At 34.7% G+C, this 25,335-nt stretch overlaps 3 protein-coding genes and 2 long non-coding RNA genes across 15 annotated transcripts; 3 read left to right on the forward strand and 2 right to left on the reverse strand.

The window, feature by feature from the left end:
• The first annotated feature begins 118 nt into the window (after positions 1–118).
• Positions 119–4,902, forward strand: LOC106355835 (uridine nucleosidase 1-like). 2 transcript variants are annotated; one of them, XR_007328484.1, is made up of 8 exons: positions 119–2,361; positions 2,434–3,005; positions 3,304–3,525; positions 3,628–3,686; positions 3,809–3,985; positions 4,236–4,329; positions 4,422–4,469; positions 4,581–4,902. XR_007328484.1 is itself a non-coding variant. In XM_048768227.1 (4 exons), exons 2-4 carry the CDS (start codon positions 3,899–3,901, stop codon positions 4,472–4,474), a joined length of 234 nt encoding a protein of 77 aa, XP_048624184.1. In that variant the 5' UTR covers positions 3,609–3,686; positions 3,809–3,898; the 3' UTR covers positions 4,475–4,902. The 2 variants fall into 2 exon arrangements, 1 of the variants encoding a protein (XP_048624184.1); XM_048768227.1 differs by lacking the exons at positions 119–2,361; positions 2,434–3,005; positions 3,304–3,525 and having other exon boundaries at positions 3,609–3,686; positions 4,422–4,902.
• A 3,487-nt stretch (positions 4,903–8,389) lies between these two features.
• LOC106428453 (DNA gyrase subunit B, chloroplastic) lies at positions 8,390–16,439 on the reverse strand. 8 transcript variants are annotated; one of them, XM_022710430.2, is made up of 12 exons: positions 16,348–16,439; positions 14,487–14,536; positions 14,303–14,410; positions 14,166–14,236; positions 13,940–14,081; positions 13,759–13,851; positions 13,522–13,650; positions 13,329–13,419; positions 12,991–13,061; positions 11,948–12,723; positions 9,227–9,309; positions 8,390–9,019 (listed from the first exon to the last, which is right to left on the reverse strand). In XM_022710430.2, exons 2-11 carry the CDS (start codon positions 14,532–14,534, stop codon positions 9,228–9,230), a joined length of 1,611 nt encoding a protein of 536 aa, XP_022566151.2. In that variant the 5' UTR covers positions 14,535–14,536; positions 16,348–16,439; the 3' UTR covers positions 8,390–9,019; position 9,227. The 8 variants fall into 8 exon arrangements, with proteins under 8 accessions (XP_022566151.2, XP_013724671.2, XP_013724680.2 ...); XM_013869217.3 differs by lacking the exon at positions 16,348–16,439 and adding an exon at positions 14,866–15,050; XM_013869226.3 differs by lacking the exon at positions 16,348–16,439 and adding an exon at positions 14,871–15,054 and having other exon boundaries at positions 8,391–9,019; positions 13,522–13,647.
• Positions 16,440–17,569: 1,130 nt separating this feature from the next.
• LOC106441338 (DNA gyrase subunit B, mitochondrial) lies at positions 17,570–22,439 on the reverse strand. The gene is given in 21 exon segments (XM_048768233.1): positions 17,570–17,872; positions 17,953–18,083; positions 18,188–18,293; positions 18,369–18,422; positions 18,514–18,630; positions 18,727–18,840; positions 18,971–19,038; positions 19,195–19,309; positions 19,367–19,495; positions 19,588–19,686; positions 19,957–20,098; positions 20,296–20,366; positions 20,481–20,591; positions 20,665–20,741; positions 20,835–20,985; positions 21,144–21,245; positions 21,344–21,400; positions 21,479–21,592; positions 21,674–21,754; positions 21,844–21,994; positions 22,239–22,439. Coding segments are annotated over 21 exon segments (2,181 nt in total). The 5' UTR covers positions 22,361–22,439; the 3' UTR covers positions 17,570–17,803.
• LOC125592826 lies at positions 20,663–21,086 on the forward strand. Its single transcript, XR_007328493.1, has 2 exons — positions 20,663–20,731; positions 20,940–21,086. It is a non-coding gene; the product is annotated as an uncharacterized LOC125592826 (long non-coding RNA).
• A 45-nt stretch (positions 22,440–22,484) lies between the features above and the next one.
• Positions 22,485–24,253, forward strand: LOC125575173. Of its 3 annotated transcripts, none has more exons than XR_007328492.1 (5): positions 22,485–22,980; positions 23,134–23,214; positions 23,305–23,433; positions 23,532–23,657; positions 23,820–24,253. It is a non-coding gene; the product is annotated as an uncharacterized LOC125575173 (long non-coding RNA). The 3 variants fall into 3 exon arrangements; XR_001284130.3 differs by having other exon boundaries at positions 22,614–22,980; positions 23,126–23,214; positions 23,823–24,253; XR_001284131.3 differs by having other exon boundaries at positions 22,614–22,980; positions 23,823–24,253.
• Positions 24,254–25,335: the final 1,082 nt, after the last annotated feature.

The following is a 25,335-nucleotide window of genomic DNA, read 5'->3' on the forward strand; positions in this document are numbered from 1 at the left end:
AGTATGAATTCTCAATAAGAAATATTTATTTTAAAATGTACTATATATCTACGTCCATGTCATTGAAATTTAGTTATATACAATATAAAATAATTAAAATTATTGTTTTGATTTATTTACCAAAAAAGTATCGTAAATAAATAAGATGTATTGTTTTGATTTATTTTTTTTACTCTAATTTATTTATATACATAATATGTAAATAAATACAAATAAATAATAATAGATAAAAGCTATTTTTATATATAAAATTCATTCCACGCAGGTTTTAAGCTAGTATATGGGTAATAATCATATAATCAACTACATCTGTGAAGTGTGAACTAGTTTTTTTGCCACGATAGCCAAATTGTGAGATGATAAAAGAAACAAAACAACTTTACTATGCATATTAACTTTTGGACTTATTTGCCAAATAACCAAAAAAAAAGAGTAATTAGATTTTTAGTAAGAAGTTAGAGAGAAATAGGAAGATAAATAAGGAGAGAGAGAGTTTTTTGGTTATATAAGGTTTGTTTTTTTTTTTTTAAGGTTATAGGGGCAAATTTTCCTTCATTAAATTTTTAGAGTCACTTTCAAGTTTCATCTGTTGTCCAAAAAAAAACTCACTTTTATCTTTGTTCTAAACATAAATTTTCATTAAACATATAGGAAGAATCCCAATCCCGAATTAATATCATTAGATTTTGTCTATAACAATTTATTTTGATGATATTTAAAAGTAATTACTTTTTCCAAACAACTTTTTGGACAACTCAATCCACACAAGTTATCTCTGATCACGGTTCCACGTTAAATCACTCTGTTAATCGCCAACAAGAAGCAATTTAATGTGTAACGCAGTTTCTTACGTATAATACTGCAAACAGACTTTGGTTCTCTTCTCCAATCGGTTATTACACATTTGCACACATAAGTATGTTCTCACTTGTATCAATCAGCATTTAAGTATGTTTCTTAATGTAGTAAATATGAAAAACAGAAGCTAATACCTTGCTTGTATCATGTTAAGGAGAGATCAATACTGTTCTGTTATCTATACTATATTAAAAGGGTTATATGAGGAGTAGAGAGGCTGTCCACGTCAGACTAAAAATTCAACCTATCATAAATCATCTTTTTGCCATGTCATCGTCGAAATTGGTCTTTTATTTTTGGGTTTCTTAGCATTTTAAACAGCCCGATTAAGCCCAAATGCAAGGGTCTGAAGCATAATTTTCCGTTCTTATCCGACTATCTCACGTTGTAGTCACCGATCAAATTCTTCACTTCTCCGTTACAGTAACCCACAATTCATCAATCTAAGTCTATCTTAAATGGTTTTGTTCCATCTCCCCTTATATCTCCTTATATATAAAGTGCTCCATCTGATCTTCAATCAACCCTAATTGAAAAACTTCACTAAAGAAGTTGCAGCTACTGCCATGAAATCCACCGGTAAGTCTCCCGTCACAGCGTCACCACCAGCATGTCTATCGTCGCCACGGGAACCAGCCGAATCTTGACTCCGTTTTCGGTTAGTCAATTTCTTAGAGGCTAGAAACTTTGCTAAAGGTCGGACCTTTATTGGGTTAGAGCTCCTGCTCATCCATGAACAGGTATGAATGCTTATCCCCAACTTTTAACGAGTATGAGATTGGTCCACTTCCTGGCCTCTATCTCCACTTCAACAAACAGAACTGTGATGAATGTTTACTTGTGGGACAAGGCCGCAAATGAATTCTACTGCAAATTCAACGACACCCTTGAAACTCCTACGTCCTTTTAGTGACAACCGTGAATACTAAACATATTGGAGGTAATCAATTCCCTTCTTATTAGTTAGTGTATGGTATAAACATAGACTCCCCATTTGTTGGCCAGACCTTAGCTATCTTTTCTATATTCCATTTGTTAACCCATCTTTCAAAGCCACAGGGAACGTTGCCCTCAGCTACATTGATAAACATGTACCTCCCACAAATGAGTATCTCTCCTGGTGTACAATCCGGTCTCATTCAAATTTATTGTTGTGAACTCCATCTGATTCAAACTATATGTATAAGGTTGGCTCAAACCCAGACGTTTCTGCCGTAGCTAATGCGTCCGAGGTCACCAAGGTTGCGAAAATGACAGTTGCTTAGATCGTTGCGTTTCCGAAACATGAACCCACTAAGTTACTTTCTAGAAAAATAACCATACATACTTACCAGGTTTAATGCTAACTGTTTACGAATTTCCGGCAGGTACCATTGATGATGTTGAGAGGGACTCTAACTGGTACTACATTGCAGGCAGTGACTGCCAAACTAAAGTGAACAGAGGTTCGACTTCACTGATATGCCCAAAATGTGGAAATGTGAAGGCTACTGGAGTTGAAAAGTAATCTATCCATATCCTTACATTTCTGCATCGAGTAGACTTTTATTCTAAGCTGTTTGGTCTTTATTATAGGTACCGCATTGAGCTGTCCGTCTATGACAATGACGATAAGGCCAGTTTTGTGCTACTTGGCGATGCTGGTCCTGAGCTCACGGGAAGGCAGGCTCAGATTTAACTGACAACTATTTTCAGGTCACTTTAAATATTCTTAATTCACGTCCGCTGTTGTGTAGTCTCTGTAGCACCTTTTGTGAATGCTAGGTAATGTAGACATGGGTGTTCATTATGAGAAGCCAACTCAAAAAAAGTCTTCTGTTTACCATTGGCCAAACCCGCAACTTCAGAGTGAAGGTCCCAGACTACAATTTCACAACGAAAAGCAGACCATATCTGTCACTTAGGTAGTCTCTCTTGCTGTCCTGCAAGCTGTAGCACATGCCGTGTAGATACAAGTCAGCGCAGGCGATGATAGCAAGCCAATTCTAGGGGAAAGTGTTGCTTCAAAGTCTTCCTTACATTTAACCTGCTGTGCAAGTTCTTCTGGTGAGGCATGTGCCCCAACTAATGTCAGCGATGAGAAGAAAGAAGCCAAGCATGCAAGACTTAGTAACTAAAAGCTCTCAAATTCCACTTACCTACCCCATGTATGCTTTCTGGCACCAATGAATTATCCATTATCTTATGTCTATATGGCTTATGTCGGTAGAATGGGTAGAAGATGTCGCGGTGGAAATAGAGCTTACCGGCTCTGTAGTAAAATTCCGGAGAAAAACTATTTGTAATTGTTCAACTTGATGCTCTGTTATACCTCTGCTTATGATTTACGTTTTTTATAAATATATTCTCAGAACTAATTCTTTATCACCTGATTGATGAATTGCTTCCAAATAAATGAATTGCCTTCTGAGTACTGTCTATTTTGTATTGTTTTATGGTTTTCAGATTTAGAGGACGAGCTTTGGAAGAACTCAGAAGCTCTCCATTCAACGAGCTTATATCATTTTAAGGACATGAGCGGCAACAAACATGGTTTTAACATTACTGTCTATATTATATGTGTTGGTTAGCAGATATCATGGCGACAATGATGACAAAGTTACTAAGACTAAGTACTGTGTCTGGTAAGTTTCAACACAAGATGCGACAAGCAACACCTTACTCTGGGTATGTACAACGCATCACTATATCTATGTACAGTTTCCTTTGAAATGTTCTCGTGATGTGGCTGTGATTTCTCTCTTTTTTATCCTTTATGCAAAACAATAGTGGGAGATTGCTGGATACCCTGATGTTCCAGTCACAGTAGGAAGCTCCGAACCCTTAAAGTACGATCTTTCTCTCCTCTCTTGAAGATTAAACAATAGAAATCTTTATTTCTTTTATATGCTACAAAGTCAAACTGTTGTTATGACTTAGCTATTTTATGTGTTTGCTGTTTTGATCCAAGATGGGATTCCCCCTGTAGCTGATTTTGTGCACGGTAAAAATGGGCAAGGAGATGTCTCTCTTCCTCTGAGTAGAAAAAAATGTGACAAAAATGCAGTTCAGTTTCGTAGAGAGGGTCTCTGACTATCTGGGTAAAGTCACCATTCTTTCCGTCGGACCACTGATCAATCTTGCAATAGTAAGAATCATAATCTTTAACTAAAACTCAATTTGAGTTTGTCACCATGATTGTTTCTTTTCATCTTAGCCCATCAAACGTGATAGTTCATTAGCGAGTACGGTGAAGATAATTGTCATATTTGGTGGAGCTTTCTTTGCCTTAGGGAATATCAATCCCCCATCTGAAGCGAATATAGAGCACCCTCTAAACCTCTTATCAATGATAAAATGCAGGTTTCATGTTTATGGGTTTTTTCCTTTCTATGCAGATATATGGTGACCCAGAAGCAGCTGGTGTTGGGTTCATATCTGGAGCTGATATCACTGTTGGGATAAACATCAGTACCCAACTTAAACTAACAGGTGAGTAAAACTTTCTCCTACTCTAATCTCCATATAACATTCCCGCTTAATAGTTCTGACTTCTGAAAGCAAGTCTCTTTCTTCTGTTTTAGATGATGACCTCTTAGCGTTGCGTAACTCCAAGGGAAACGCACAAGATTGTTAAGTGATGTGCAAAATTTTACAAAGCTTGGCACGTCAAATCTAACGGTGTCTATGATAAAGCAAGAAACTTTGATCTAAACAATTTTTTTTATTGTTGTTGGTTGTAGGAGTGTGCCTCCATGACCCGCTGAGCTTTGTGGAAGCAGTACGGCCTGATCTATTCAAATATAAGAAAGGGTTGTCCGAGTGGGGACTCAGGGAATATGCGTCGGCTACATGCTCATGGATCAAGCCCTCAAGCGGTCTTATTATGTAAATTGTAATCTTCACAGAAAAAGAAAGAATCATAGATGGAACAGGAGCAATGAGCAATCCATGGGTGAGATTTTCACCAATATCTGTGGCGTGGACAATAAATGTAGACAAAGTTTTGGAATATATAAAGTGTTGGTGGTGAATCTTAATTCGAATCTTAATTCAAGGTCTGTATTTGAACTGTATAAATACAAAACTTAGGTAAAAAAAAAACATAACAACTAAAACTATTTATCTTTTTCTCTTTTAGTCTAGGTTGTTGGCAAAGCTATAAAATTTCAGACTAATATATTTGATAAGTGATAACGACAACAATAATAAAAAATGTTAAATAGAATTACTAGATTATTGAGACTTGGGATCGAGAAAAGAGAAGCACAACGCATAAGGATTTAAAAATTAGTAAAGATCTTTGAAAAAAAACGCTGGTCATATTTTGGTAATACTATGTCTACATAATTTACATTAACAAACCACTGTTGTTCTATTCCTTATCTCAATAGAAAACACTGTCTGCCATGTAGGCTACAGGTGTTGTGAACCCAGAGGAAAACCAGCTCCCACGGTTCATCTCTGATATCGTGGGCTCTACGCCACTACATACACTTTCAAGTTAAGGTTGACCTTACAATTTTACTTCCAATCATAAGACGTTTACTATTACAAACAAATGAAAAATTGTACTTTTTCTGATCAACTGAAAAAAAAAAAATTGTACTTATCTATAAAAAATCTAGCCTTCTACTATGTTTTTATTCGGGCAAGTGTTAGCATCATTCTTTCTATTTGCAAATACAGTATAACATTTTTAAATTAATACTCTATAAATTAATATACACTAAAAAACTCTATAAAATAATATATTTTTATAATCTCAAATTGAGTTTTTGGTTCAATTAGTATATCGATAAGTTAATATCTCTATAAATTAATAAAAAATTATAGTTTTAGTGTATTTTCAACATTATTAATTTATATATTTTCTAAACCCTTGCTTTTATAATTATACATATTAGTTACACCAAAAACACACACAAACCAACAAAAATAATGGTCAAGTAGCAAGTTAAAAACAGATAGAAAATGCTTTCCCAGAACTCACCCGTAAAATTCATAAAAACACCAAAATGCCAAGACAATCTCAAAAACAGAAAATTTCAATACCCAATTTACTAAACTACAAAATATTTAGGGTGCAACTGGAATGTATTTTTTTGGAATAGAAACTTCCTGAATGCTTAATTCCTTCTCATTCCATAAAATATTCACCAGTTGCAATGAAAAAAAAAGAATGGCTATTTAATTTCATTCTATATTATTCATTTCCATTCCAAAAAAATATCAACATTCTTTTGAAAATTCATTCCACATAAAATAGTTCTGGAACAAATGGAATACTAATTCCATTCCATTAAATTCTACTAATTATCATTCCTATAATTCCACTTATTCATTTTATTAACATCCAGTTACAGCCTTAATGACTAACATAACCAATGAACCAAATCATTGACAAATACAATTAACAGTTAGCAACCACTTAGCAAACAATTCTAAGCAACTATGAACAAAAACTATTCAGCAGCTCCATATTGTAGCCATCTAAGTTCAAACAACCCTCTTTACTACCTGTTAGATGAAAGAAATAAAAAAAATCTGCAAATCCAACTACGCGGTTACAAGAAAAGCAACCATCCCTCTTCAAACTTACACAACCTCCGAATATAAATCTTCCAAGTAAGGGTAGGCACGAATCAGATATCTCGATTTTCAAAATAAAATTATGATGCAGTTTATTGCAGTTTATTTAACCTGTCTTCGATTTCCGAGTATCTGAAAAACTATAATTTACACCGGATTTTGCTTTTATCCATACAACTGTAAAAAAATAAAAATTATTACAAAATAATAATATTTTAGAGCATAAGAGCAACAATAACATGTTACCAGTCCAAACCTAGACAATCGGTATGACAAATGCTTTTATTACAATCAAATGACCAAATTCGTTTTATAATTTTAGCACAATATGTATTGGTCTCGATTTTCTATTTCAGCTTTCGCATGTCATAAGTAAAATTAAACTACATTTTAAAAAAAAATTACGAAGATGATAATTCAAGCTATAAAAATATGAAACTCTTAGAAAAATGTGTTAGTTATTCTTACCTTAGTCTTCTTCAACTATATCAAAGTGAAATAAAATCACAAAAATAAATATAAACGATTTTTTATATTTTTTTTTAATTAATTTTTTTTCTAAAAATAATGTTAGTAGTTCTTTCAACTCAAACCAACAAAATAAAAAAACTGAATTTTATTATGTTCAATTTAGAATAATTTTTCAAATCTTTTATAAAATTTAAAAAATAAATAATTTTATTATAAATTCACCCGCCCGTAGGGCGGGCCAACCCCTAGTTATGGTTAAAGAAACTCGTTAGGACGTCTAGAACCATTATGAAAATGTAGGGGTAAAATGTATGAATGGAAGAAGTTTTGAGGACAATCAGCAAAAAGAGACGAAAAGTATGATGTAAAAGCCAAATAATAAACAAGTGTGACCGATTTGTAAAGAACCTCAAAAAGACAAAAGTCTCCTTTTTCACAGTTTAAAACTTAAATTCTGCAGTAGCCCCTTCGTGAAGGAAGGTATAAAGATATAATCGAATAAACCGAAAGTCAGAGAAAATAAAACTAAAGAAGAATATTATCATCTGCCGTTGCCGCGCGCCATTATTATAGGTTTTTTTTTAATCATATCACAGCTTATATAAAAAGAGGTATCCTCACAACAAAATGTTTTATATCAAAACCAAAACAAGAATCATAATCTCGAATCACACAAACACAACTCCCTTTTGTTTGTTTCCACTTGTAAACTGAACGAGTTAACACAAAGAGAGGAGAGTCTTCTGTAAGAAAAGATGCAGAAGGACATGGGAATCGCACAAGATCAACAACATCTTCCACCAGGTCAGGATTTTTATGTGGTTTTATTTTCTTTGTAAGTTTGAGAGATAACAACGAATCAAACATTTTTCTGAAGCAAATTAATTAAGAGATATGTAGTACTTACCTCTCTTGGCAGGATATCCAGCTGCAGTAGAGGTCCCTGAACTGCGGGGACAACAAGACAAGAACAAGAAGCTCGAGACAAAGCAGAGAGGAGACAAAGGCTTCATTGAAGGATGGTAAAACTTCAAGAACTGAACAAGAAAACAGATCAAAGACTCTGTTCCTGTGTTTTTCTAGCACTAACTCTTGTGTTTGCTTCTTCCTATGCAGTCTCTTTGCACTATGCTGCTGCTGGATTTGTGAAATGTGTTTCTAAGGAAAAAAAAAAAGAACACTACTACAGTGTGTTAAGCTTCCTTGTGTATCTATTAGTGGCTTTTAATATTATTCACCGAGAGAGATTGCGGGGACTATATAGTAGTTTAATCTTAACTTCCTATACTCTGGGTGGTGCTTGTATGCATTGAAAGAAGATTATTACCATATATCAGTAACTTAAGCGTTATCAAATTTTCTAAGTTGGTATACGATCGGCCAAAAATCAAACAAATATGCTTGCCCAATAAAAGCCTGCTCAACATTCAAAGAAAATCCAGTATCATAAAAGTCATAAAATTTAGGGAAACCAGATTTTGGAACAACTACCTACTTCTTAGCAAAAACTAAAACCCACATTTTCTTGGTTTCCTTAAGCAATGTATGTACGTGATTTTTTTTTTGTTTTCTTTTTGTTGAAATATTAATATTTATATATTTATGCATTAATATAGTATAGATAAATAAAAAGAGATTAGTGATAATATAGTAACTATTCCAAATTACTAAGAATCAACAAAAAATTTTGTCTATCATTTAAATTTAAATTCTAAAACTACAAAATAATCTATATTAGTAAAAGAAATTTAAACCTTGTTAATAATTATAATATTTTTATTTAAAATAACTTACAATCACATTTAAAAAGAATAATATTTATAACACAGCTTAATTTTACGTAAAACACTAATAATTAAATATGGGACAAGAAAATTATTTATCTCATATCTGACGCAAACATCTAAATAAATTATAATATTAATATAATATCAAACGCATTAGGGATGGTTTGGTTTAGTTTTGATTTCAATTCAGGTGGATCTTATTAAGATTGTATTTTAGCAGTCGTGCGTGCCTATGGGAGGCCTAGAAGAGGTGAGCTAGGCGTTTGCACAAATGAAGACGCTCCACCAAGCCTCACCTCGCTTTTGCAGCCTCAATAGCAGTTTCATCGATTCTTGCAAAAATTTTGCAAATATAAGCATATGAAATTTAGGTAATTATAGTTATTAACTTAATTTCCACTTACATTTTACATTACACATTAATTATGATAAGTATATATATATATATGTGTTTACCTCATGTTTTTACAAAACTTAATTACATGTTAATTTTTTCAAAAAAAAAAACTAATAAGCTTAACTATTGGATAAAGGCTAACCTTAAGTTTTCGTAGTGCTTACACCAAAAAAAAAGTTTTCGTAGTGCATGGACGTGATTGCTCCTCTTCGCCTCCTCGCATGTCTGAGTTTAAGTAAAATAGTAATTAATTAACAAAAAAACTTCAATTTTAGATTTTTTTTGTTTAGTTTATGCTTGTTTTTCAAGTTTTCTGATATAGGAAAATATCAATTTTAATTATATTAAACATAAGTCATCTTTCGAATTGGTTATTTCGAGATGGTACTAACTATATGAAATCAATTCCCCTAAAAACATACCCATGAATTTTTTTTCCTTTATGATGAATAATTATGCTATCGTTAACTATGAAAAATATTATACATCCGACAATTTTATATGCCTTATGCAGATTTACGTTTGACTGCATCACCCGAAATACCTTATAAGAATGACAATTAACGGTACTCCTTCCACCGTACTAAAGATCTGTTATAAGTATTTTTTCTATAAATCTGCGTGATTTCGTCGTTAATAGAATTTGAAAATCATACTTCATGGTGTAAAATCATTAATGAATTTTTAGTCAAACCGCTACACTAAAAAGACTTTCGTGCACACCCATGAATCTAGGTAGCTATTTTAGATTTTGGACTGTATTTTTTGGGGGATCTTATATCGGTTACTGACAGATTCTTCAACACCTCTCAATGGTAGTTTCTTTACATGGTAGTGAGGAAAAGTTTCCTTTTAATATCCAGTACGTCGACGATGTACCTTGATTCAGATCTCCATTTTTCATTTAGATCTATTGAAATTTGGATGTATGAAATGTTTGGTTGACGTTGTTAGTTGATCTTTATGCATTGGTTTTCATAGAAGAATTGAATAAAACCAAATATCTCTTTTTATATCAAATGAGAATTTTTTCGAATTTAAACATCTGCATCACTTAATTTGGATATTCATTCCGGAGAAACTGGGAGAGTATATTGCTTGCAAGAACAATTAGCAGTTTGATTCGATTTAGAAAAAAAAAATTAAACTTAGAGAAATGGACTATTACTATGAACGTCTCAGGGTGAAAGTTTGCTTTGAATTGCGATGAAACAGAATGACTGCAAGCTCAAAAATCTTACAAAAGATATTTGAAGTTTACTCATATTGATGATAACTGATCATGAAGATCACATTTAATGATGAATAAAGTACATAAAAATGTGCATATTTGTATAGATACGGAATAGAGATGTATTCAATTGGTCTTTGTATATTAAAGTTCAGGCCAAGTTTTTTATGTTTCATAGCGGGATAGAATCAGTCTAACGGTCGGTCTTCCCATCAAAATTTGGAATGATGAATGAAATCTATAACATGGACTATTACTATGTACGTCTCGTGGTGAAAGTTTGCTTTGAATTACTGTCGATATCATAAATCTTTCAAAAGATATTTGAGGTTTGCTCGCATTGATGATAACTGATCATGAAGATCGCATTTGATGATGAATAAAGTAGATAAAAATGTGTGGATATGGAATTGAGATGTATTCAATTCGCCTTTGTATATTAAAGTTTCGGCCAAGTTTTTTATGTTTCATAGCGGGATAAAATCCGTGTAATGGTCGGTATTCCCATCAAAATTTAGAATGGACTCCGTATCATGGACTATTACGATATACGTCTCGTGGTGAAAGTTTGCTTTGAATTGCGATGAAACAGAATGACTGCGAGATCATAAATCTTTAAAAAGATACTTGAGGTTTGCTCGCATTGATGATAACTGATCATGAAATCGCATTTGATGATGAATAAAGTATATAACAAATGTGTAAATATGGAATAGAGATGTATTCGATTTGCCTTTGTATATTAAAGTTTAGGCCAAGTTTTTTATGTTTCATAGCGGGATAGAATCCGAGTAACGGTCGGTCTTCCAATCAAAATTTGGAATGGAATCCGTAACATGGACTATTACTATGTACGTCTCGTGGTGAAAGTTTGCTTTGAATTGCGATGAAACGGAAGGACTGCGAGATCAGAAATCTTTCAAAAGATATTTGAGGTTTGCTCGCATTGATGATAATTGATCAAGAATATCACATTTGACGATGAATAAAGTATATAACAAAAGTGTAGATATGGAATAAGAGATGTATTCAATTCGCCTTTGTATATTAGAGTTTTGATGAAGTTTTCTTTGTTTCATTGCGGGATAGAATCTGCGTGATGGTCGGTCTTCCCATCGGAATTTGGAATGAAATCCGTAACATGGACTATTACTATGTACGTCTCGTGGTGAAAGTTTGCTTTGAATTGCGATGAAACAGATGGATTACGATAGAACAGATGGATTACGATCAGAAATCTTACAAAAGATATTTGAGGTTTACTCACATCGATGATAATTTTGGATTTAGTTTAATGCAAGTTTAGATATAAATTTAATGCACAAAGAAGAGAAAAAGGACACAATCATAGACATTTTAGTCCAAGTATCCTCAAAGGAGCTAAGAAAATAAAGGTGCCAAATTCGAAAATATTCAAGATTGTTTCTTGAGTGAAACAAGGTAACAAGGTTCATGAAGAAGAAAACAGCTACCTGTTAAGAATTGGAGAAAGAAAAAAAAAAACATTTTAGATTGGTGCATTTGCCCTATAGGGATTTCTTTTGGAAAAAATCATATGGCAGAAAAGTTTAAGGGGGAAATGGAACATGTTCTTGAATCACCAAGTATCAGGAACTTGGAAACTTGAGTTACCTGTGATCCGCTAAGAAGTCACCATAGTGGTCATCATCGGTATTACGGTGGTTGAGGAAAACATTATAGTAGTAACCAATGAGATCCTTCTCACTTCTCCTTGGGAAAGCCTTTGAAGCATACTTCCAAAACCCATCACACCTAGACAAAGGATATTTTTTCACAAGAGATTCAAACTTTTGCTCTTCCTTGACCGTCCATGATTTTGATCCCACCTCACCCATTTCATCAAACTTCCAAGTATAGAAAGCACCGTCAGTTTCCTTTTCCAGAAGCTCCCTTGCTTCTTTAATGTGTAGCTTCGCGCAATCGACTGATCCTGGATTAGCACAAGAGCAAGAGTCTGGTCTCCCTTCGCCGACTTTTTTGTGGTGATCTTTCTTCTTTAGGCTATATGTTGGCCAAACAGCCGTTCCAATCCACCTAAGAGTGTCGGAATCTCCGGGACTACCGTAAAACTTCCCCTTCTTGGTAGGGGCAATCCAAATAGGAATTTCAGCCTGGAAACCAGGACCGACAGGGATGACTGGTTTGGTTTTGCTAGAGCCAGTGGGTACACCTTTGAGGGTCTTGGCGCCAACATCTTTACGGTTTGGTCGCTTTGAAGCAGCAGCAACAGTTTGTCGTGAAGAAGAGGAGGGATGTTGTGAGGATGGAACAACTTTTTGGCGTTTCTTGTCAACCCTTGAATCAATAGTATTCTCTAACGATCTTCCCGGAGGAGCTGTAGAGACTGCTGCACCATTACTCAGAGGCTGTTCCAGTGTCCTTTTGCTCTGGCAAGAGATAGATATTATAACCGTCAGAGCCACCAAGACAAATGTCTTTTTGGCTGGTAGGCATTGGCATACTAGTCACCAATGCCTTGTTTCCATCTCTTTCAGACAACTCTCACGAGCTGTCTAGACTCTACTTATCGCACAGATATAAAATCTCAAAAGCAATGGCTATTTTCAAGCATCCAACAATAGTCCGCTTGAAAGCGGTCTATTGTTGTCTTATTGCCCAAGATATAAAATCTAAAGTCAAAAAGAATATATTACCTGGAAACGCCTGTCATTATCACCATGTTTAGCAGCGCCAACAGAAGATTCTCCTATGGGTATAAATATTTCTGGAGGCATGGGAAAAAAACTTTAATTAAAAACTATATTGTTTCCTTATTATAATTCTCACTCTGAATCTACGAGATCTAATCTCTAGCCACACTACTTATTACTGGAACCATGTGTACGGTTCCATAGTGCAATACTCGTGGTGATGAGTAGGATGATTGTTTAACATCAGAGTTTAGGACTTGCCCCCAGGTTTTTCAATCATATTATATGTACCAAAAAAAAATCATAATACATAGCTCATGTTGTGATTTACTAAAACATACCAAATTTTCCAGAAGATCTTTTGGTCTGATTCTGAGGAACGGTGCGCGGCGTTGAAATCACTTTCCTTGCCCTCTTCAAAGCCAAAGCTTTCTATTAATAGAAAGAGTCGGCGTGGTCATTTAATTTAAAAAATATAGAGAAAACAACTGAAGATACAGTCAGTATCAATAGGTATTATCACCAATATCATACCTGGTAAGCCTTAAAGGATTTGGTGTAAATGCTCTCAAATACATCTGGATGCAATTCAAAATACTCCGTTAGGTACTCTTGGACTGATGTGTCAACAATTTCCCTGATTTTTGGGTTTCCTAATTTCTTCTTTTTCCAGATTATATGTGACAAATATATTAACAAAAAAATCACTATTTTTTAAACAGATATATCATTGCCAAAGAAGAGGACCACGATCAATATAGTCTTATGTACCTTTGTTTGACCTACAAACTCAGGCTTTGTAACAACAACTGCGACAATGCAAGTCAAGCCTTCCCTAATATGCTCCCCACTTAAGTCTAAGTCCTGAAAAAAAAAATTATATTACCATCAGACATGCCTCCCCTGGAAGACAAAACTAGTTAATGATGTGACTGCACTGGTCTTATTATACCTTGACATACTTCTTCTTTTTACCAAGGGTGTTGATAGTTCTTGTTATTGAAGCTTTCGCACCATCAATGTGTGTTCCGCCTTCAACGGTGTGGATGCCATTGGCATATCCCAACACTGTGTCTGAATATACATCTATATACCTGTTATACAACAACATTGGATGAGATCAATAGGATCTTGTTCAGAGTAACTAAGACAATAGGAAAAAAAGAAAAGAAACATACCATTGAAGCGCAATGTCGATTTTGATATCATTGATCTCCTTTTTGAATCCCATCACATCATGAAGTGGTCTCTGAAGAGAATATAAACATCAAAACAACACATACCAAAAAAATGTTAACAGACAATAATGTCTCACCTTATCACCAATTAGCCAAGTGATATATACACTAGCGCCTCCTCCACCTTCTACACAGTCTTTATAAAGGTTGTCGTCGTTCTCCTCCTTTTCCATAGAAGCTTTAACCTGCGCACATTAGCATAGAGCATTTAGGATAAACCCAAAACACAGTCCTCTTACTCGATTGCAACAAGAAACTTACCACTTTGACATCTTGCCGTGTAACCTTTCTTACAGTTCCACAAGACATTGCTGCAAATTTACAAAATTGATTTATATGCAATTTTTTTCTGAAAAACACGCAATGAAATGATTGATCATCCACAAAATGAGTCAGAACAGAGAGATTCTGATCTAATATTCAAAAAGAGCAACCAAACAGGTATGAATGTACAAAACAGAGCAGAATCAAATCAGATTTTGAGAATTGGATCAAATCCAAATTCAAACAAACAAACCAAACCAAACAGCACAACATATTCGATATTTCTCAATTACATCATCCCTATCGACACTTTAATCGAATCAGAAAAATACGCGAGAAAATCGAGATCGAGAGAGAGACACACAATAAGAGAAACCTTACTAATATGAAATCATGAGCGATGTTCCTTCATTTTCCCAGAAAAATTATGAAACCGTCAGTTATTTATACGGACAAAACAACGAAAACTATGTACAAAAACAAAACCATAAGCACTGAGCCAAGGACGAACAAAAAAAAAGCAAAAACTTATTTTACAGTGTTTTGCCTCATTGTTTGAAAGAGAGATTCAAAATCTATATACAGTTTTTAACTTTTTATACCCAGCGGTAATTATTAGATATGCTTTCACTTCTCTAATTAATGAATTTATTTATTAGAAAAAATAATCCTTTTTTTTTTGACGACTAGAAAAAAAAAATCTTTAAAAGAAGGAAAGAAATTGTGATATATCCGTGAATATTGTTAAGATCTAGTAACTATTTTCTAATGTTCAGAGAATATTCTTTAGGTTTTTATTAAGGAAAGATATTATCAATGATTTCCTAATTTATTGACTAGATTATGTTTTAAAATATAATGTTTAATGATAATTCATATCATCAATATACTAAATATAAGGTTTTGGAAAGAAATTGAATATCAATTGGTTTTGAATCAAAAATCTCAATATGATAACTTTTAACATGGTACATGATCACTATAAACTCGATTACATGGACATATGAAAGACCATACGCCCATTATTTGCTTATTGTCAATTGGTTTTAAAATAAATTTTTGAAAAATTTAAGATGACGAAAAAATAAAGTTTTGTGTTCCTAGTTTTCCAGGAATTTAAATATTTTTGTTAAGAATAATCAATAGTTCTTATCAAACATTGTTTTATCAAAATCATATGGAGGGTGATTGGTTGGGCGGTAGGAAGTGACTTTAGCTTTAATTTTTATCTACAACCTTAAATACTATCAATCATGCACTATGTTATTTTTTAAAGCTACAACCAAAGAACTAAAGCTACAGTAAAAACATACAAAAAATGGTTGTAAAAATCTTATTTTCTAAAGCTCCATCTTTTTAGCTGTAGGAAATTTTAATGCTACATCCCTTAAAGTTAAATCAAAAATTTTTATAGACTAAATTCTAAAGTATATATTCTACAGTTACAGCCCAACCAATCACCCCCATGATATGATTTGTATGTTTAAGATGAACTCAAAAAACTTATAGCAAAACACTTGAGCAATTTAGTTTTTTTTACAGCGAACGGCTATTCTATTACTCAAATTTGAAGTGGTCTAGGTAACCAGACCGGAATAGAACAACATATGTAACAAAGTTCCCTATGAAAAAATCTCGCAATCTTAACTAAAAAAACTGAAATTTTATTTTGTGCTCTTGGAAAACATTTAGTTTTGTAAAGAGATCTGACATATTTTATACTATCGTAAAAGATTAATACTACACTTAGGCTCAGATCCTTATGTTCTAAAAGAATGTTCATCTACCAAGTATAGTTTTGCAGAATACACAAACATATAATTATCATCGATCGATTTTAAGTTAGAAAATCGAATACCTTGTAATGGATCTAGCTTTGTTCCAGGGATACCTTGTCTCTTGGAATGTTTGATATGTTTTATGTGGTGTTCTTAGGTGTTGTGGCTAGAGAATGCTTGTAAAAATAAATCATATTTATAGTGAAAATCTTAAAACCCTAAATATGTAAAAGACATTTTTAACCATATAATTATTGGGCCTAGGCCTTAAACTAATATTAAGCCCAATTATTTATATTTAGAATATTATGATTAGGTAACAAATATTCCAAATTACCAGTTAAACAAAAAAAATTTTAACTATCTTTCACAGAAAGAAACAAAGTTTTCTTTTCCAAAGTTTTTTTCGGCAACTGACTCCCGGTGTTCAGGCTCATACTCTAGCAACCATTAGCTTTCTTAAGTAAAATGTTGGTCAGCTATGGCTTTAACCTCTTCATATTCTGCCTCGATGATTATGGTAGTTTAAATATGATTATCCGGGTTTGTTTTATATTCATTTTCTAGTTTATGTTATCGGTTTTCTGAAACATTAACATCAGCGATATTTACCGGTTAAGGTTTAGATCTTTGTTTAAAAGTTTTTTCAATCTTTACTTCTCTGTTTCTTAGACCAACCGCAACGGTGAGTCTGATATGGCTCGATTTCTTATGTGATTTTTTTTTATTATTAGTTTTTTTCTTTTTTCTTCTAATTGAAAAAAAAAAAATTTAAAAAAAATAAACTAATCGTGGGCCGCCACGTATCGTGGGACCCGCGACACAGTAACAATACTCCACTTGGATCAATTCTTAGGTTCGGACTTTTCGATCTCGATCCGGCACAGAAACCAACAAAATCAATATTTTAATATTTGTTTTTTTTATGGATTGCACCTACGGACTCGCGTTGTATGTGCTCTTAAGATTTAATCGGCTCAATATTATTTTATTGATAATTTTCTAGTAACCAATCTAATAGTGACACATGGGCAGTACTTTTGTCAGAATTGCTTAGAAGACTAAAGTTCGATGAAATATTCTACTTTTAGCATGTGTCATGTGTTGGGATCCCAACATTGTTAACTCGTAGAAAAAGGTTGTACTACATGAGAGCCGTAAGAATAAGTGGTCAACTTATCAAATTATGACATACGGGCCACGGAGCTAACCATACATTAAGTGCACTCTTACGAAAGGATATGTTTATCTCAACTGTGCGAAGCATGTTTTTCTAGTCGCAACAACATGATGGATCCTAAAGACTTAAGAAACAATTTATTTCAATTTTCTCTTCGTATCGCATTCCATAAACAACTCATTACTTAAATACACAAAAAAAGTATCAACTGAATAACTTCCAACTAAAGAACATGTTGAACAAGTGGGAGACTTTCCATTAATATAGTAATATGTCTCCGATTAAAATAATCTAAAGATGACGTCTCCAATAGGTGGAGAAAAAATATACTTTCACAAATCTCCAGGCGTTTCCTGTTATATGTCGAGATGCTGCAGATTTATCCTAGTCGCTGCATTTTTTATGAGTTCTTTCCGGACATCAACCTGAGATAAAAAAGATCAAATGCTGTCTTAAGTTTTTTACCCGAAAGAAAAAACAAATATGGTAGAGTTGGTAGCCTTACCCGAGCATCCATAAGATAGGAGAAAGTCATATTCGCTTCTGCTATGTCATCAACAACGAGTTGCTTCAAGATCCTTGTTTCTGGATTCATCGTTGTTTCCCAAAGCTGCTCAGGCATCATCTCTCCCAAACCTGCAAAATAAGCAAAATGATATTAGCAATTAAACTCTTGATTTGGTTATATGTAAAAGACTCGGCCTACACTAGTTTTTATTTTTGTGTATAAACATTTTTACCTTTGAACCTTTGAATGCTGTAGGAAGCGCTTGCAGGGAAGTCTGCTGTAATCTTTTTAAGGTCTGCATCATCGTAGCAATATTGTGCTTGCTTTCCCCTCTCAACCTGGTCGTTTTTCAAAGAGAATACATTTAAGGGTCTAAATTTAAAAAATGCGGTGAAGATTATAGTTTATATTACCTTGAAAAGAGGTGGAACACCAACATATATGCAACCAGCATCAAACAAGGCTCTCTGTCAAAACAAAATATTGAAGTTAAGTTGACATCTAAGATAAACTCTTCTATGGGACATTTTTTTTTGTTTAGTACTAAACTAACTTTACCTGGTATCTGAAGAAAAAGGTTAGCAGAAGCGTCCGGATATGTGCACCATCAACATCTGCATCTGTTAAGATGATAATCTTGTGGTACCGCAAGTTCTCCAACTTGAAATCTTCTCCCTGAAACCAGTAATTTTGTGTTTTCCACATATACACAAAAGAGAAGAAAGGAAAGAAAAAAAACAAGAGATGGGAAAGAGATTATTACTATGTCACCTTTTCACCAAGGCCAAGGGCAAGAATCAGATTTTGAATCTCTTCGTTCTTATACATGGCTGCTTCATCCTTTCTTTCAATGTTCAGAATTTTACCTCTCAAAGGAAGAATTGCCTACACATATCCAAAATATGGCTTCTGCATTATAACTATTCCCATATAATTCTTATCAATTGAACTTTCCACAATGGCTGATATTCTCTCTATAGCTACAAAATGAAATAGAGGTAGAAGTGTTAATTACCTGAAAACGTCTGTCACGTCCCTGTTTTGCACTGCCACCAGCAGAATCTCCTTCGACTATAAAAATCTCTGGAGACATTACAAAGATGTGTCACTACCTGACTGAACTATCATGGGTTACAGATGTTAACATAGTTAACGTATAAGAAGATCAGATCTTTTCTGTCATGTTTAGTTCTCTCATCAATTATACAAACAATATTTAAATGCTGTGCCAATACATACCAGATTCTTCAGGATTAGTTGATGAGCAGTCAGACAGTTTCCCAGGAAGTGATGATGACTTCAAAACGCTTTTCGATCTGACCAACTCCCTCGCTCTCTTGGCAGCCAAAGCAGCCTAGATAAAAGAAAGCGTAGCGAGGTTGAAAGTTAGAAACTAACAGCAGAAGCATACCTTGTAAGCGTTAAGGGATTTGGAAATAATTCTCTCAAGTACATCTGGATGCAATTCCAGATAGTCTGTGAGATACTCTTGAACTGACTGGTCAACGATTTTTCTCACCTCTGGATTTCCTAATCTTGTCTGCAAGGTGGAAGGGAGCATCATGAGACAAATTATATTAGTACGGGTAAAGAGATCATTGCTAAAGAGACACTCATTATGAGTTCAAGTACCTTTGTTTAACCTTCAAACTCAGGATTAGGAATCTTGACTGAGACAATGCAGGTCAACCCCTCTCTAACATGTTCTCCACTTAAGTTTATATCCTTCTCCTGAAACACACAGCCAACAAGATTATACACGTACTAAAAGTTAAAAAGAACACTTTAGGAAGTTAGTGCAAAAAGCAGGATCTTTGCAATACAGACCTACTATAATGTATATGTACAGCTTTTTCAAATTCAATCCAATTCATGAAGATGAGAATATAGTTCTCTAGCTACATAATCTCAGAGGACTCTTTCTAGTTCAAGCAAGCTATGATCAAGAAGAATAGTAGTTGAAAATAGCCACATAAGTTAAATTGGTTACTGGTTTGATACCTTAACTGCCTTAGACTTTTTTGCAAGGGTATTAAGGGTCCTTGTTAATGAAGCTTTCACACCTTCGATGTGTGTTCCACCATCAATAGTGCGAATGCTATTGGCATATCCCCGCATTGTGTCTGAATATGCATCTGAGCACCTGGTACAAAAATGTGATAATCCATAAGATCAGACCCCTTTAAAATAGCCATATAATAATATGTGCTTTCTTGTGATAACAAATGATAGCAGTCTACAAAATAAGATGAACAAAGGTTCAAAGTGTTCAATTCTGTAGGTGTAGTAAAGCTGGGGAGACTACTTTGTAACAGAATATTAATTGGAAAAACAACATACCACTGAAGAGCAACGTTAATGGTGGCACCATTGATCTCTTTCCTGAAGCCAAGCACGTCATGGATCGGATTCTAAGCAAAAGAATTGTTATCAATTCTTTTCAAGTAATAATTATGATGATGAAAACATATGCATAAGAGTTTCACTAGTCATGTTAGCCTACTTAACGTGGTGTAGATTCTCACCTTATCAGTATTTAGCCAACTAACATATTCACTTAATCCTCCAGCATAAAACTGTTCAGTATATTGGTTCTTCTCAGGATCATCATCCTCGTTTTTGAGAGATATGGTTACCTGCAAACACAAGGATACAGACATTCGATAAGACTTGTCATGGTTGACTTTGTTAAGAGTAAAGAAAATTAACCTTTGGATTCAGAAATGCAAGCTCCCTGATTCGTCCAGCAATAGTGTTATGATCGAACTCAACTGCAGTTGTGAACACTGAAAAACAGTTGTTTCCACAAATGAAAAATTAATCATCAAATCAAATCAAATCAAAATCCTGTGTGAGAAAAGTAGTAAAGAGTGGAAAACCTTCTTTGTCAGGCCAAAACCTGATGCTTGTCCCTTTAGTCCCCTTTGACTCTAGCGGCAGATCACAGCGAGTGAGTGTAGTTATGGGCTTTCCACGAGAATAAGTTTGCTTATGCTCCATCCCATCTCTCCAAACCGTAACCTCCAGGGCCTGCAAATCAATAGATAAAGGAAACATTCTAGCTTTATCTTTCTAACAATGCCAAGTAGCTTATGGTTTCACAAATCACTGAGAGGATATAAAGATTTAAAGAAAAAACTATTTCGAAAAGTAAAGAAGAAGCAATGTGAGTAAAGATTAGAACAGACCTCAGACAAAGCATTGACAACTGATAAACCTACACCATGTAATCCACCAGACACACTGTAACCACTACTTGTGCCACCAAACTTGCCACCGGCATGTAACACCTGCACATTATAACAAACACGGCAGATAAATTGCATGATCAAGTAACATGTTTGACTAAGCAAATGAAAAAAATAATAGTAATTTACAGTAGCAATACCGTAAGAACAGTCTCCAGTGAAGATTTTTTCGTCGCAGGATGCAAATCCGTAGGTATCTGCAAGAAAACTTCACATATCAACCACAATGACAAAACGAGATTACAATGTGATTAAAGAATGATGCAACCACATACCCCACGCCCATCGTCCATAATACTGACGGAACCATCTGGATGCAGAACAACATCAACCTTTGAAGCATAACCAGCTTGAGCCTCATCAATAGCGTTGTCTAGTATCTCATAAACCTAGTCAAAGAAGTTACATTATTAGAGATCACATCAACAGCCAATAGGGAACAAGGGATTTTAAAAGGAGAAACATTTTACCAGATGGTGCAAACCACGAGGTCCAGTGCTCCCTATATACATCCCTGGGCGTTTCCTGACAGGGTCTAATCCTTCCAACACCTAATGTATATAAAGTAGTCGAGACGTCAATAACCAAAGCAACAAGAATGTGTAATGATGATAAAAAAAAAAAAAAAAAAGAAGATTACTTGGATTTGCTCGGAGCTGTAACCCTTAGATGTGGCGCTGCTCTCTTGGAAAGCCTCGGTGGATATGGTTGATGACATAAATGACCTCGTTGAAATCGCATTCCTTTGTATCAGCCCTTGACTCAAAACCTTGGCTAACTGAAAATTTATCCTGCAAATAGAAAGAAACAAAACTCAATTAAGCAACCGAGGAGTAACGCTAAAGCTTGGCACTTTAGAACGCGAAAGCCAATGTAGAACGCTAAAGCTTGGCACTTTCAGTAACCCGAAGACAAGACTAACAAAACCCATGAAAAAAGTTTGTATCTTTTCACAGTAACGAGAACAGAGTATGCGAACCTAATCTCTTATTATATATCTCGTTGAGCTGAAAGGAAAATGGAACAGAGAGGAACCTGGGAGGTGGGGAGAGAGATGAGCAGTGACGGTGAAGAGAAGGGGAGAGTGGGCTCGAGAAGAGACGCGGACGACGAGAAGCCATTATCCGCCAAAGAGCTCTCTGAAGAAGAAGGCTCATCCTATGGAAGGAAGAACGAACTCTGAGGTTTTTCGGTTTTTATTTTCCCTAAAACCCTCTAGAATTGTTTTTCTTTGGCTCAAATTTAAACAAATAATTACAGATATAACTATATAAGTAATCCTACTATATAAAAGAGACTAAATTGGAGTTCTCTAAACACTGCCATATGGTCACAAATATTCCTAGCCAATTAAATTGCCATATCATCAAGGACTCGTCTTGAAAAAAAAATTAAGTTAGCTGCCCAGCCCATTTAAACCATTACATAGCCCAATATGTTAATATGATAAGAGACGGTTCAGGTTATATCCCTTTATCGATCCCGTGTCTCTGAAAATCACTCATCCTCCCTAACCCTAAGCGCCGTCTCAGACCCTTTGTCGATTCTCTTCCTCTCCCCCACCTTCCTAAACGCTCCCAGTTAATCTCCTTTATCAAGCGTACAAAGAATCTTCGTAACTGTCTTCAGATGCTGCTGTTGCGCAATGCCTTCGACGCTCTTCGCCTCGGTCGATCGTCGCAGTTCGTTATCGCTCGGCTTCTCCGTTTTTGGGACTCGGAAAGTATGAAGAACATGGTGAATTCATAGAATCACTCTACTTATCCTTGATGAGAAGGTATTGTAACACGAAGCATCTTATTTTATTTTTTATCTTAATTTTGTTTTCGAATAGCCCCAATGATTTAAATCGTCTAACTGTATCTGTTTGCCATGCTGCATAAAGTAAGATATGTAGCTTGAAATTTGAGGGAATGTTTTAGTATTACAGGACCTCCTATAGTCTCAAAGAGACTGATGTGGCTGTATTGGAATCTTGACCCATAAGGTGATGATTACTCTTTACGCACAGGTTTGTTTCAATTTTTGGGTTGGTTACGCATATTTGCCTTTGTGTAAGGTTGCGAATTTCTTCTAAATATTATTTTCTTATTGTTAACAGATGGTGATACCATGCATAGTTTGATCAAACTCCGTTTAGGTTTTCTTTAGGGAAACAAATGAAGGTAAAAAGCCAAGAGCAGAAACTAGCTGTGCCGGAACCAGCATTGATCAAGGACCTTGATTCAAGGTGTGTTAACACGAAACTCATAAAACTGAATTGGAATCAAGTAGCATTTATTTTGTACATATTAATTCACTTAGGTGCTGTAAATGGTTTTATTGTAGGAAGAGAGAATATCCTTTTTGAGCAATGGCTCGATTGATCAAGGAGAAACAGTGTTTTTCTAAAGCAATGGGTACTGAAAACCTCCCCTTAAGTTGCATTAAAGAAGCCATCATCATTGATGAAAGGTGTTGTGTTTTGCTTTAAAAGAGTCACATTTCTGTTCGAACAACATATCCAAGATTTAGTTGTACGCAAGTGTTGGTTATTTTTCTCTTTTAAAAAAACTCTAGGTTATAGTCTCTCTTTAAGCGCATTCTCTAAAGCATTTTTGATTTGTTGACTGTCAGCAGGAAAGAGCCTGCTATATTGATGACGATTGTGATCACAGAGAAAGACACAAAGAAATTTGAGCTTGGATTCAGCAGGTGGTGGTAGCCAACAAGATGATACAATCGTTGAGAGATGTAACCCATTGAGAGGAGAGATATAAGAAGCTCATGATTTGGTTTAAAAGATGAGATATAAGAAGCTCGTGATTTGGTTTAACAGATGACATATATAAGAGTTGAGGTTAAGTAGAAATGTTAACCTTTGTGTTACGGTCATTTGTTTGTCTTTTTCTGTCTCTGCAATACAAACAGCTTTTACTCTGTTGTTTTTCCTTTTGGTTTCAGTTTGAAGCAAAAGCTATGAATCTGTCATTTGTGTCATCTGAGATTAGACTTTTTGTTTGTAATTGATTATTGTTTCTTTGGCAGCAAACAAAGCCTTGGATTTTAAAGCTTCTCTTTGCAATTAAAAAGAAAGGTAAAAACCTGTTTAAACAAAAGTAAAGCCAAACATTGGCTAAGGTTGCTCTGTACTTGCCAAAGCCTGTTTTTAGCCATGGTCAATTATATGTGGCACTCTCAAGAGTGACCACACCAAAAGGACTAAATATTTTAGACATTACAACACCAAAAGGACTAAAGATATGGTAGCTTGGCAAACACCATCGCTAATATCGTCTACAGTGAAGTTTTCAATGGCTTGCCACAAACAACAGATATGTCACACGACCTTCACTTCTCTGTTCAACAAAACTATATACAATAAGCATTGTCTCAAACATTTAGCTCCCAGTTGACTTTCCTTATTGCAGGTTTAGAAGAATACCATGAGATTCCCGAATAATTCCTTACCTCAATTCAAAATTCCTAACCAGGCAAATCAAATTTTGCAACAGGAAGGGGCCTTCTCAGACGGTCGTCTCAAGCTCGAAGAGAACAAAGCTTTTCTATTTCAACACAAAACATGGCCCAATTTCTGAAAAAAATAATGGACTTAGATTTTATTTATTTCAACGTTAAACCTATATGGCCCAACTAAATATTGCATAAAATTGTGTTATCCTAAACCAAAAAAATATATTTTGGTGGTCCTTTTGCCAATGCATCTGATATATGATTTTTTCTACTTGACGATTTTGTAAAACAAGCAAAGCAATTTTATATGGCCCACCACTTCATATTCTGGACCACAACAACTATATTGTAAAAGAAGTTATGATCATTTATCAATTTTACCAAGCTAAGACGATCACGTTAAATACTATCCAAGCAAAACCTCTAAAATATAATAGTTGTGCTACAGAAATTCGTGCAAGTGCTCCAGCCTCTAATGCAGAAGATACTATCACCAAATACGAACTGCCCCAAAAGATAGCATCACCATTGGAATTACAAACCATCAATCCTGCATTGACGATATCCTCCACAACATTTCCTACAACATTTTAAAAGTATTATAACACATCTAATTATCAACAACTCCGCGCTTGCGCGGGGACTCCGCCCCTAGTAAAATTAATAACTACGAAAACAA

The sequence above is a fragment of the Brassica napus genome, chromosome A3 (genome assembly GCF_020379485.1).
Source record: "Brassica napus cultivar Da-Ae chromosome A3, Da-Ae, whole genome shotgun sequence".
Lineage (NCBI taxonomy): Eukaryota > Viridiplantae > Streptophyta > Magnoliopsida > Brassicales > Brassicaceae > Brassica > Brassica napus.

Coding starts and splice junctions, on each gene's coding strand:
- LOC106355835 (XM_048768227.1), top strand. CDS start 3,899: ATGCAGTTCAGTTTCGTAGAGAGGGTCTCTGACTATCTGGGTAAAGTC. Junction 3,986..4,235: donor CACTGATCAATCTTGCAATA/GTAAGAATCATA, acceptor CTTTCTATGCAG/ATATATGGTGACCCAGAAGC. Junction 4,330..4,421: donor TACCCAACTTAAACTAACAG/GTGAGTAAAACT, acceptor CTTCTGTTTTAG/ATGATGACCTCTTAGCGTTG.
- LOC106428453 (XM_022710430.2), bottom strand. CDS start 14,534: ATGTCTTGTGGAACTGTAAGAAAGGTTACACGGCAAGATGTCAAAGTG. Junction 14,082..14,165: donor ATCGACATTGCGCTTCAATG/GTATGTTTCTTT, acceptor GTTGTATAACAG/GTATATAGATGTATATTCAG. Junction 13,852..13,939: donor AAAAGAAGAAGTATGTCAAG/GTATAATAAGAC, acceptor TTTTTTTTTCAG/GACTTAGACTTAAGTGGGGA.